The following is a 12,745-nucleotide window of genomic DNA, read 5'->3' as shown; positions in this document are numbered from 1 at the left end:
AATGCAGCTATGTTCCTGACACCAACATGCATTTCTTTATCCTTTTCAGATAGGCTACTATTATACAGGTAGATTAAAGGAGTAACTCTGGTACACCTAAAACATTCTTCCTCACCGAGTTAAACTGTCGGAGATGGTTGGAGCGCCGGCACACACTGCCTTCATAGGGCTGCAGTAGCTAAGCCTAATGATAGACATGCCACACCAAACCTTCACAAAATGTTCTTAGCTTTGTTAGGGTAATATGAAAAGTAAGTCAAGTCATTGTTTACAGAGAAAACACAAACAGGTTGTTGTATTGCTCCCGAGTGGCGCAGCGTTCTAAGGCACTGTGATCGGGAGTCCCATAGGGCGGCTCACATTTGGCCCAGCGTCGTCCGGGTTTGGCCGGGGTAGGCAGTCATTGTAAATAAGAATTTGTTCTTAACCCTACTTGCCTAGTTAAATAAAAGTTGTAAAAAATTGCTGCATTAAATTACGTTAAATAAATAAAGTTAGAAAATTGCATCAAACCTGAATAGTGAGTTACACACAGTCCATTTGGCCACCAATATTCTTCTCATCTTTGTCCACCCACGGAGGACATTCCACTTGTCGGCTTCTCTTCACGGTACACTTTCTCCTCTAAATTTCATTTTACTTCAATGAAAAAGGCCTCTATCTTTGCAATCAACAGTAGCCAAAGGCCAAGGTTCCTTTCACTCGCTCTCTCTCTCTCCTCAGCAGCAGGCGCACGTGAGGTGAATGGCCGGAACCAGTTTCAGCTATACATTTTATTGAGTTGCAATTGGACACAGATAACAAGCTCACAACGTTCTCACCACCTCATACATTAAATTAACAGAGGACGGGTCAAATTGGGGCTAGTCGATAGGGCAGTGGGCTGGATAGGGCAGTGGGTTGGATAGGGCAGTGGGTTGGATAGGGCATTGGGGCAGTGGGCTGGATAGGGCAGTGGGCTGAATAGGGCAGTGGGTTGGATAGGGCATTGGGGGCAGTGGGCTGGATAGGGCAGTAGGCTGAATAGGGCAGTGGGTTGGATAGGGCATCGGGGGCAGTGGGCTTGGATAGGGCAGTGGGCTGGATAGGGCAGTGGGCTGGATAGGGCAGTGGGCTAAATAGGGCAGTGGGTTGGATAGGGCATCGGGGGCAGTGGGCTGGATAGGGCAGTGGGCTGGATAGGGCAGTGGGCTGGATAGGGCAGTGGGCTGAATAGGGCAGTGAGTTGGATAGGGCATTGGGTGGGGGCAGTGGGCTGGATAGGGCAGTGGGCTGGATAGGGCAGTGGGCTGGATAGGGCAGTGGGCTAAATAGGGCAGTGGGTTGGATAGGGCATCTGGGGCAGTGGGATGGATAGGGCAGTGGGGGAAGTGGGCTGGATAGGGCAGTGAGTTGGATAGGGCATTGGGGGCAGTGGGCTGGATAGGGCAGTGGGCTGGATAGGGCAGTGGGCTAAATAGGGCAGTGGGTTGGATAGGGCAACGGGGGCAGTGGGCTGGATAGGGCAGTGGGCTGAATAGGGCAGTGGGTTGGATAGGGCAGTGGGTTGGATAGGGCAGTGGGCTGGATAGGGCAGTGGGCTGAATAGGGCAGTGGGTTGGATAGGGCAACGGGGGCAGTGGGCTGAATAGGGCAGTGGGTTGGATAGGGCATTGGGGGAAGTGGGCTGGATAGGGCAGTGAGTTGGATAGGGCTCAGGAAAAATAGTCTAGGTTAGTGCTGTGTATCCTCCAGGGAGCCCCAGCAACTGGCTCTGTGTTTAAACACTAAACAGACAGGCTGCCCAATGTTTCTTTATTAGGTGGTGGCATGGCTATTAGTGTTAGTGTTTCTTAACACACAGTTTAACACCATCAGAGAACGATAGAGGGGATGGATACATCGAAGATGATCAGTGGGCTGCTATCAGGACTACTGGTAAATGAAGTTTAGAAAAGGTTGTCTTGAGGAGTATCTTGTTAATCAGTTAATGAGTGAGCTAATGTTACTTGACTACTAATGATGTGTCCATATCTAAGTTTAGCATGCTGAAAACAGCCTGACAACAGACATCGGCTTAAGACAACCATGCCACTAGTCACGCACAACGAAATGATCTTGGCTGTTTGAAAACAGACAATTATGTCGCTCTTGACTTGGTCAACTGTGTTGAAGCCCCCTCATTGTTTGTGTAAGCCCGTGTTGTAGTCACCACACACACACCCCTTCTGCCTGCTCTCCCTAGTAACAGCGGCCTCTCTCTGAGTGTCTCCTTCTCCGCTGACAGAGCCCATGATTGGTCTGTATTTTTATATCTAATTGCTGGAAATGAGCAGAGTGAGTGCTTGAGTTTTCAGGTGGGAGAGTGACTGATAATCTGTGCCAGTGTGTTAACTCTCAGTAAAATTGAGAAAATCAGGACAGCAAGTGACAATTTAAATAATTGTCAGTGTTTTTTAACTTCTTTATCATGAGTTAACTTTGGAAGTACGCATGGCTAGCCTGGACTCGGTAGTAAGATAGAAAGAGATAATACAATAGTAATATCTGCATAACTGAAGGTATACAGAATCCATCTAATGAAGAGGACTATAATTCCTTAGAGTCCTGACTACCTGTCCAATATCAGCACACTATCCAGCTAGGGGTGAGTGCCTGTTGTTTTCCCCCTCTTCAGTGCCCAGTCCTGGGCTGTGGATGTGGCTGTAGAAGCCAAGCCAGTTGGGCCATAGTGTTTCTGTTTCTTGAGAAAGAAACGAAAGGCCCTTTCCTATGTCGCCCTTCCTCGTCTGTTCCCGTCTCGTATTATTTCCGTCCTGGCTCCGGAGGAGTCAGAGCTGGATTTCCTGAGAAAGGGGAGAGAGGGAGGGAGACGGACAAAACGCATTTCACAAGCAGGAAAACTTTGAAAAGCATTTGGTTATCAAGCTCCCGCAGCTCTGGCCCTACACCCTCTATTTGTGTTTATTTTCCTGCTTTTTTTCTTTCATGCTCTTGGAAACAGTGGTGTTTGACCTCGGGTCACCCTCTGATCTCCAGCAGCAGATAAACAACAGTGTTCTCTCAGATGAGTTTCTCTCCTGCTTTTAGACACAACTAGGACTTGTACTGAGGCATACAGGCATACATTGATTAAGGGGCTAGCTGGAATTCCCTTTTTTGACTATTAAGTTGCATGCATGTTGTCAAGCGTCCATTTAAAGAATGATGATCAAATCTCTTGGTTTTTGTTTGTTCATGCAGGTGAGGATCTGTTGATTGAGCGAAGTGTCCGTAAAGAAAGGATCGACCCTGGAGATGACAGACAGACTATCCAATACAACGGTCTTACAGCCAGCTTTGAGTACAGCATCCGCGTGCGCTGTGACGAGAACTACTATGGCAGCAAGTGCAACAAGCTGTGCCGGCCACGTAATGACTGGCATGGCCACTACGTGTGTGACCAGTTTGGGAATAGAGGATGTATGGAGGGCTGGATGGGGACTTACTGTACAACTGGTGAGTAGGGGAGCAGCCTGATACAATCCATGTGCAAGACATTTCAGAGTCAAAATACACACAGTGAAACTAATGCTTAGATATCCCTCTAATGATATTAGGAGTAAATGTGTGAATCCTTTTGTCAATGTTTCACAGCTATCTGCAAGCAGGGCTGCAACCTGCTGCAAGGAGTCTGCAGTGCCCCAGGAGAATGCACGTGAGTCTGGGGTAGCTTCATTCTTTGTACCACTGTGTCCATTGACATCCCATTGACAGAGATTTGGATGTATGGGCTGGATAATGGGCAGGATCTCTTTTTGAGTTCAATGAGGATGATAATGATGACACAGGATTGATCGCATACCAGAGCTTGACCCCCACATTCCCCACTCCCCTCCCTGTCCCACCTCGCTATGGAACATACAGTGTGTAACCCCCCCCCCCCTTCCCCCTCCCCAGTCTGATCCAGGAGCTATTGTTCTCCTTCCTGTCCCAGACCTGGTCTGTAGCTCTAGTGGCAGCCTGTTTTTCACACAGCATTTCCTCCCCTCCTCCATCGGTGTGTCAGGGCCCCTCTGCCCATGTCTGCAGCCCCAATCCCCTCTTCCTATCCTGGGCCTGTTATGGCTGGCACACCCCACATGGGAGTGTGGACTCAATCCAGCAGCCGTAGTCACGTACATGTTCGTCTGCACGGCTGAACCAACCAAGTGTTCCATTTCAAATCCTCTTGTATGACCACCTTCTTGTGTATCTCTCTGATGTGAGATACTGTACCACACCTATAGATCTGTTCAGTGGGGATAGCTGTGAGTAAGAGACCGGTTTGATTTAGTTCTCATAAAAGAAAGCATTTCTCATTGAAAATGGCAGGAGGAGTGGAACAAAGATTTTAACTGTGGCTGAGCTAAGAGCCCTTCATTGATGGGTCTGTGGTAAGGTGGTTGTTTGGTAATGGTAATGCCACCCTAGCCTTGTGGCCACCATGGTCTCTCCCTGCTCCCACTGTGACCATGGCCTCTCAATGCTGCCACTGCTACTGCTGCTTATTTTGGGGGAGGAAAAAACTCCAGGCCACTCTTGAACGTCTAAAACTATGCAGAAATGATAATGGTCCTGTACGTTTTCAATAACTGCCCTTTTTCTGTCCCGCAAATTGCTTTTGACAAACAAATCGGTCCAGAAAACTGATGTGCGGCCCTCCACTGAATTTTGAAATCCCAATATGTCCCTCGGGCCCGAAGTGGTTACCCACCCCTGTTATATAGCTACTGTATACACTAACCTCAGCACACTAACATGCAGTAGCATACCACTGCACACTTCAGTACTTTTACACATGTACAGTAGTAGCCTACAACACAAAGTAGTACTGCACCGCGTCTTGTGTGACTGCAGTGCCGTATACTACAGAACATGTTAGCACACAGCACCCAGCAGTACATTCACTCCCTCCAGTACAGCATTTCAACTAGTAGTGTAGGGTTTGGTTGGTGTCCATTTGCAGGAGAGTGGTCTTAAAATAGCCCAGGGAGAGAAGTGACAGGACAGGTGGGGCAAGGTTACCGCTGGCCTTGGAATAACAGAGTGCTGCCATAAACCAACAGATTAGCTAACCCTTCACCGTCCGCCACCGCTAGCTTGCAATGCTGTCTGTCTCAGGAGGCTCCGTCCCCGTCTCCGGCCCTCTGTCTAAGATTAGGAGCCTCAGAGGGGAAGGGGTGTCACTGGTCACCTAGATGACGACACTATGTCTGGCTCCTGATGGACATTACCTTGAGATTTACATGAACAGGTTTGTCATGTGGTTGATGTATTGCAGAAGGCCTTGTCATATGAGTCTTGGTTCAATTATGAACCATATATTAATGGGACTGATGAAGTTTTCAAGATGTAGCAAGGCCCAGTGTCACAGTGCCTGTCCCGATGACATCTTTTACTCCTTCCGTGTTTTGCACAAAATATTCACATCATATTAAGACCAGACAATCGGTCGTCCGCTCCTAATGTCTAATGGTGTCTCTGATCTGTCTTGCAGGTGTACGTACGGGTGGCAGGGTCCATTCTGTGACAACTGCCTGCCATACCCAGGCTGTGTCCACGGGACTTGCGTCAAGCCCTGGCAGTGCACCTGTGAGAAGAACTGGGGAGGCCTGCTGTGTGAAAAAGGTAAGAAGACAGAGTAGACCTGTCCCACCGTACTTTTAACACATCCTCTACAGTGACCCCTGACCTCACTGTAGTGTCACAGAGCACACGGTCACCTCTGAGAGCCCCTCAGCAGCAGGTGGTCAACAGAGGTCAGTTTAGATTGACTGCTAGAAACAGGATATCACTTACAGAGTTACAATATGGAGAGGAGGACGGAGAGACGACATTTAGCAATGTGTAACAGTACAGAGGTAGGATCTTAATTTGAGCCAGTTTGCTACAGCAGGAAATGTTCATGTTATAATTAGTGGACATTTTTTGTAGGGTTTGATACGTTTTTCATTAGCGCAAATCAAGTCTGACATTTGAAAGTGGAAATGACAAACTTTAGAAGCCCTTTAAAACCTTGAATGCACAACAGTTTCCTGCAACAACAGGATGAACAAATGAAGATACGGCATCTGTATGCCTCCATGTCCGGCCCTTTGAAGTCTTGTTATAACAATGTATTCAGTCTGAAACATATCGTTTACCATCTTAACCCTTTGGGTGTGTTCCTGTGAGACCATTACAGTGTACATGTAACCCTTCCTGTATCATTCTCCCCAGATCTGAACTACTGCGGGACGAACAAGCCGTGTAAGAACGGAGGGACGTGTATGAACACGGAGCCAGATGAGTACAACTGTGCCTGTCCTGACGGCTACTCAGGCAAAAACTGTGAGATAGGTGAGTCAGTCATTACTCCTCGAACAACTGGCCAAGGATGACAAATTCAACTATGTCGGTGCCAATGTCCTAGGGTTGATAGTTTGCTTGTATATTTTGTCGTATTTGTGCTATCCATGTCATCTGTCCCTCTGACACGTCTCTCTTCACCTGTCTGTCCACTTATGTCCAGCGGAACACGCCTGTGTGTCTAACCCCTGTGCCAACGGGGGCACCTGCCACGAGGTACCGTCTGGGTTTGAGTGTCACTGTCCTGCAGGCTGGGCAGGGCCCACCTGCGCTAAAGGTGAGTGAGTCACGAGCTCGCCCCTCCCAAAGTGTGTGTGTGCCCCCATGTTTTTACAAAGCTCAGCCTTAACATCATTGTGTGTGTGTTCCAGACACGGACGAGTGTGCATCCAACCCCTGTGCTCAGGGTGGGACCTGCATCGACATGGAGAACGGATTTGAGTGCCTCTGCCTCCCACAGTGGGCCGGGAAGACCTGCCAGATAGGTAAGCCTGGAATGGAGAGGTGATGGTGGGGGTGGGTGGGGGGTTTGCACGCTAAATTCAATTACGTGTTTGATTTGAAGTGATTGTGATATGTTGTGATGTGTTTTTGAATCTTGACTTGAAATCGTCGATAATGCCTCGTTCCATCGTATGCCAGGAATCTGTGCTCGTCTAGTATCTGGTTGTTTGTGTCTCTCACCCTGTTGAGCCTGTACTAGTACTATGGCGTGTATACTAATTTGAAATTGGTGTATGCATGTCCATGTAGAAAGCTGGACATTATGTGTAACCCGAGCCAGGTGACTTGAGTAAAGCTATAAATAACACCTAGCCTGGCAACAGCTAGCCTTGGGGACGGATATAGCCTGACAGGGGGTTATCTTTGGCTACAGACTGGGGTAAAAGGGGTATGTACTCTAGTCTCCACCAGGAGCAGAGCCTCACCCCATCACTGTTTAGCTACGTGGAGAGGAAGCACTTTAGAACCTGTAAACACGCTGAGGGAGGAACACAAGCTCCGGGTCTTGTGTTACGCGGTCCATTATTTTCAGTGCGCAGGCAGTTCCCCTTTCAGTGAGCGAGTGGTACCTGAGAGAGGGGTGTCAGGTGTCCGCAGCCCAACAGGTGCTCCTCACTTCTGAGGGAAAGCAGTTGTGTTCTGGTCAGTCCAGGGAGAGGGTGTTAGTGACCATTGCCTTGTGAACTAACCACTGGGAGAGCTCTGGATGTCAGAGAATAGGTCCATTCAGAAATAGTGTAGGGAACTAAAATAAATGGTCAGGGTAGGAGGCAGAGACAGCAAAATGGATGGCAAAAAATGCAATCAAATGTAACCGAGTTGAGAAAGTTCTCTAAAGTCAGGTGTAGCCTTGTACTATAGAGATCTGCTGGGTGGCGGGGCTTGGATGCTGGCTCTTAGGTCTATCTCTTTCCTGTCTCTGTCTCTGTCTCTGTCTCTCACTCTCTCTGTCTCTCTCACTCTCTCTGTCTCTCTTTCTCACTCTCTCTCTGTCTCTCTCTCTTTCTGTCTCTCTCACTCTCTCTGTCTCTCTTTCTCACTCTCTCTCTGTCTCTCTCTCTCTCTCTCATCTCTCTCTCTTCACTCCGCAGACGTTAATGAGTGTATGGGGAAGCCTTGCCTCAATGCTTACTCTTGCAAAAACTTGATTGGTGGATATCACTGTGCCTGCTTTCGAGGATGGGCCGGCCAGAACTGTGACATCAGTCAGTATCAATCAATCAATGTGCCTCCGTCCACTTTGCCTGCAGTTAGCTCTGTCACCTACTTGGGCCACTGGCCTACTGTCCTGTTCCTATCTCAGGCTTTCTGCTTTATTATGGCCTACAATGCTGATCTAGATCCATGGATCGTGTTTTTACATGGCTATGAGAACCACATCCTGTAGATATCTTTGAAGGTTTTTGTCAACCTCACTGGCTTTCACTGCATGCACTTTAACCAACAGCATCATGTCTTCCTGCATCTTGATAGTTTCTTTGAAGCATTAACCAAGTTGCACATCCTATGTTTTGTTTGTGTGTCACGTGCCTGCTACCCCTGCATGTTTCCCTGTCCTATCTGTGGTACTGTATTTGTAAGTTCTCTCTTTTCACCTCTGCAGATGTCAACAGCTGCCATGGACAGTGTCAGAATGGAGCGACTTGCAAGGTAGGAATCTGTATTTAATAAGGCAATCTAGCCACCGTGTTTAATGCCCCCCATTCATAGTATATCTATGGTTGACATGTGTATTTCTCACGCTTCGTACAGGAGGGGCAGAGAGGCTACGTGTGTGCCTGCTCACCGGGGTTTGTGGGCCGGCATTGTGACATCCAAAGGACCAGCTGTGCCAGCGGCCCATGTAGGAACGGGGGCAGGTGTCACACCCTGCTGGACAGCTTCATGTGTGAGTGCCCACATGGGTACACTGGCACCACCTGTGAGGTGAGCTTACAGTCCTTCCCAGACCTTTGACAGGTCAGATCTTCTCTTTTAAAATCAAAATCAAATCAAATCAAATTTTATTTGTCACATACACATGGTTAGCAGATGTTAATGCGAGTGTAGCGAAATGCTTGTGCTTCTAGTTCCGACAATGCAGTGATAACCAACAAGTAATCTAACTAACAATTCCAAAAAAAACTACTGTCTTATACACAGTGTAAGGGGATAAGGAACATGTACATAAGGATATATGAATGAGTGATGGTACAGAGCAGCATACAGTAGATGGTATCGAGTACAGTATATACATATGAGATGAGTGTGTAGACAAAGTAAACAAAGTGGCATAGTTAAAGTGGCTAGTGATACATGTGTTACATAAGGATGCAGTCGATGTTGTAGAGTACAGTATATACATATGCATATGAGATGAATAATGTAGGGTAAGTAACATTATATAAGGTAGCATTGTTTAAAGTGGCTAGTGATATATTTACATCATTTCCATCAATTCCCATTATTAAAATGGCTGGAGTTGGGTCAGTGTCAATGACAGTGTGTTGGCAGCAGCCACTCAATGTTAGTGGTGGCTATTTAACAGTCTGATGGCCTTGAGATAGAAGCTGTTTTTCAGTCTCTCGGTCCCAGCTTTGATGCACCTGTACTGACCTCGCCTTCTGGATGATAGCGGGGTGAACAGGCAGTGGTTCGGGTGGTTGATGTCCTTGATGATCTTTATGGCCTTCCTGTAACAACGGGTGGTGTAGGTGTCCTGGAGGGCAGGTAGTTTGCCCCCGGTGATGCGTTGTGCAGTCCTCACTACCCTCTGGAGAGCCTTACGGTTGAGGGCGGAGCAGTTGCCGTACCAGGCGGTGATACAGCCCGCCAGGATGCTCTCGATTGTGCATCTGTAGAAGTTTGTGAGTGCTTTTGGTGACAAGCCGAATTTTTCAGCCTCCTGAGGTTGAATAGGCGCTGCTGCGCCTTCTTCACGACGCTGTCAGTGTGAGTGGACCAATTCAGTTTGTCTGTGATGTGTATGCCGAGGAACTTAAAACTAGCTACCCTCTCCACTACTGTTCCATCGATGTGGATAGGGGGTGTTCCCTCTGCTGTTTCCTGAAGTCCACAATCATCTCCTTAGTTTTGTTGACGTTGAGTGTGAGGTTATTTTCCTGACACCACACTCCAAGGGCCCTCACCTCCTCCCTGTAGGCCGTCTCGTCGTTGTTGGTAATCAAGCCTACCACTGTTGTGTCGTCCGCAAACTTGATGATTGAGTTGGAGGCGTGCGTGGCCACGCAGTCGTGGGTGAACAGGGAGTACAGGAGAGGGCTCAGAACGCACCCTTGTGGGGCCCCCGTGTTGAGGATCAGCGGGGAGGAGATGTTGTTGCCTACCCTCACCACCTGGGGGCGGCCCGTCAGGAAGTCCAGTACCCAGTTGCACAGGGCGGGGTCGAGACCCAGGGTCTCGAGCTTGATGACGAGCTTGGAGGGTACTATGGTGTTGAATGCCGAGCTGTAGTCGATGAACAGCATTCTCACATAGGTATTCCTCTTGTCCAGGTGGGTTAGGGCAGTGTGCAGTGTGGTTGAGATTGCATCGTCTGTGGACCTATTTGGGCGGTAAGCAAATTGGAGTGGGTCTAGGGTGTCAGGTAGGGTGGAGGTGATATGGTCCTTGACTAGTCTCTCAAAGCACTTCATGATGACGGAAGTGAGTGCTACGGGCGGTAGTCGTTTAGCTCAGTTACCTTAGCTTTCTTGGGAACAGGAACAATGGTGGCCCTCTTGAAGCATGTGGGAACAGCAGACTGGTATAGGGATTGATTGAATATGTCCGTAAACACACCGGCCAGCTGGTCTGCGCATGCTCGGAGGGCGCGGCTGGGGATGCCGTCTGGGCCTGCAGCCTTGCGAGGGTTAACACGTTTAAATGTCTTACTCACCTCGGCTGCAGTGAAGGAGAGACTGCATGTTTCCGTTGCAGGCCGTGTCAGTGGCACTGTATTGTCCTCAAAGCGGGCAAAAAGTTATTTAGTCTGCCTGGGAGCAAGACATCCTGGTCCGTGACTGGGCTGGATTTCATCTTGTAGTCCGTGATTGACTGTAGACCCTGCCACATGCCTCTTGTGTCTGAGCCATTGAATTGAGATTCCACTTTGTCTCTGTACTGACGCTTAGCTTGTTTGATAGCCTTACGGAGGGAATAGCTGCACTGTTTGTATTCAGTCATGTTGCCAGACACCTTGCCCTGATTAAAAGCAGTGGTTCGCGCTTTCAGTTTCACGCGAATGCTGCCATCAATCCACGGTTTCTGGTTAGGGAATGTTTTTATCGTTGCTATGGGAACGACATCTTCGACGCACGTTCTAATGAACTCGCACACCGAATCAGCGTATTCGTCAATATTCCCATCTGACGCAATACGAAACATGTCCCAGTCCACGTGATGGAAGCAGTCTTGGAGTGTAGAGTCAGCTTGGTCTGACCAGCGTTGGACAGACCTCAGCGTGGGAGCCTCTTGTTTTAATTTCTGTCTGTAGGCAGGGATCAGCAAAATGGAGTCGTGGTCAGCTTTTCCGAAAGGGGGCGGGGCAGGGCCTTATATGCGTCGCGGAAGTTAGAGTAACAATGATCCAAGGTTTTACCACCCCTGGTTGCGCAATCGATATGCTGATAAAATTTAGGGAGTCTTGTTTTCAGATTGGCTTTGTTAAAATCCCCAGCTACAATGAATGCAGCCTCCGGATAAATGTTTTCCAGTTTGCAAAGAGTTAAATAAAGTTCGTTCAGAGCCATCGATGTGTCTGCTTGGGGGGGGATATATACGGCTGTGATTATAATCGAAGAGAATTCTCTTGGAAGATAATGCGGTCTACATTTGATTGTGAGGAATTCTAAATCAGGTGAACAGAAGGATTTGAGTTCCTGTATGTTTTCTTCATCACACCATGTCCCGTTAGTCATGAGGCATACGCCCCCTCCACTCTTCTTACCAGAGAGATGTTTGTTTCTGTCGGCGCCATTATGTATTTATACATCTGTCTATCCATTCATCCACCCTTTCTTCCGGCGGTCCATCCATAGGTGCAGAGCAACCCGTGCAGCCCTAACCCGTGTCAGAACCAGGCCCAGTGTCACAGTCTGATGGATGACTTCTACTGTGCCTGTTCTGACGACTTTGAGGGCAAGACCTGCTCTGAGCTCAAGGACCACTGTAAGACAAATCCCTGTGAAGGTACAAACCAATCTATAAACCTATTGCTGTCATCTCAATTCCAATAACTCAACCCCTTGTAAAAGTGCTAACCAGGCAGTTCTCTTGTCTAGTTTAAACTGAAACCTGCTCTTAAGCTGCTCAGTTCTCCCGGTCAACCTCTAGACCAACACTCATTTCAACCCAATCCTCTCAGGGCCCATCTCACCAACAGTCTCTTGTCGTTCCTTCTGTTTTGACCCCAGTGATTGACAGTTGTACTGTCGCCGTGGCCACCAATGGCACACAGGAAGGGGTGTGGCACATCTCGTCCAATGTGTGCGGCCCACACGGACGCTGCATCAGCCAGCCTGCTGGGAACTTCACCTGCTCCTGTGAGCCGGGCTTCACTGGAACATACTGTCACGAGAGTGAGCAGACACACACCATCATCATCACACTTCATCATCATCATCACCGTCATCATACCATAAGACTGAACATCCTGGCCCTTACTGTATGAGTATCATCATCGTCTTCCTCATCCTCCACAAGCTCTTTCATACGTCTCTCCTCCCCCACAGACATAAACGACTGTGTGCCGCCTCCCTGTAAGAATGGAGGAACCTGCATTGACGGGATCAGCTCTTTCCAGTGCTTTTGCCCTGACGGCTGGGAGGGCACGCTGTGTGACATGGGTAAGTGTGAGTCTGTGTGTGTGTCCCTGGGTGGTTTTAACGTACCTCTCCATGGTGTGTGTTGCTCT

At 48.5% G+C, this 12,745-nt stretch overlaps 1 protein-coding gene across 2 annotated transcripts in view; it reads left to right on the top strand.

Moving 5' to 3' along the window:
- LOC124001453 (protein jagged-2-like) overlaps window positions 1-12,745 on the top strand; it is a 29,158-nt gene that overhangs the window by 9,475 nt on the left and 6,938 nt on the right. The window contains exons 4-15 of one of the 2 annotated variants that reach the window (XM_046308193.1): window positions 3,223-3,477; window positions 3,616-3,676; window positions 5,498-5,628; window positions 6,220-6,339; window positions 6,512-6,625; window positions 6,720-6,833; window positions 7,944-8,057; window positions 8,456-8,502; window positions 8,605-8,778; window positions 11,871-12,021; window positions 12,246-12,410; window positions 12,564-12,677. In XM_046308193.1, coding sequence (XP_046164149.1) covers window positions 3,223-3,477; window positions 3,616-3,676; window positions 5,498-5,628; window positions 6,220-6,339; window positions 6,512-6,625; window positions 6,720-6,833; window positions 7,944-8,057; window positions 8,456-8,502; window positions 8,605-8,778; window positions 11,871-12,021; window positions 12,246-12,410; window positions 12,564-12,677 — 1,560 coding nt within the window. The remainder of the gene's footprint in view (window positions 1-3,222; window positions 3,478-3,615; window positions 3,677-5,497; window positions 5,629-6,219; window positions 6,340-6,511; window positions 6,626-6,719; window positions 6,834-7,943; window positions 8,058-8,455; window positions 8,503-8,604; window positions 8,779-11,870; window positions 12,022-12,245; window positions 12,411-12,563; window positions 12,678-12,745) is intronic. The other variant, XM_046308194.1, reaches the window with a different exon arrangement.

This window comes from Oncorhynchus gorbuscha, linkage group LG17 (assembly GCF_021184085.1).
Source record: "Oncorhynchus gorbuscha isolate QuinsamMale2020 ecotype Even-year linkage group LG17, OgorEven_v1.0, whole genome shotgun sequence".
In the NCBI taxonomy this organism is placed as follows: domain Eukaryota; kingdom Metazoa; phylum Chordata; class Actinopteri; order Salmoniformes; family Salmonidae; genus Oncorhynchus; species Oncorhynchus gorbuscha.
This window is presented reverse-complemented; position numbering and strand designations above follow the sequence as displayed.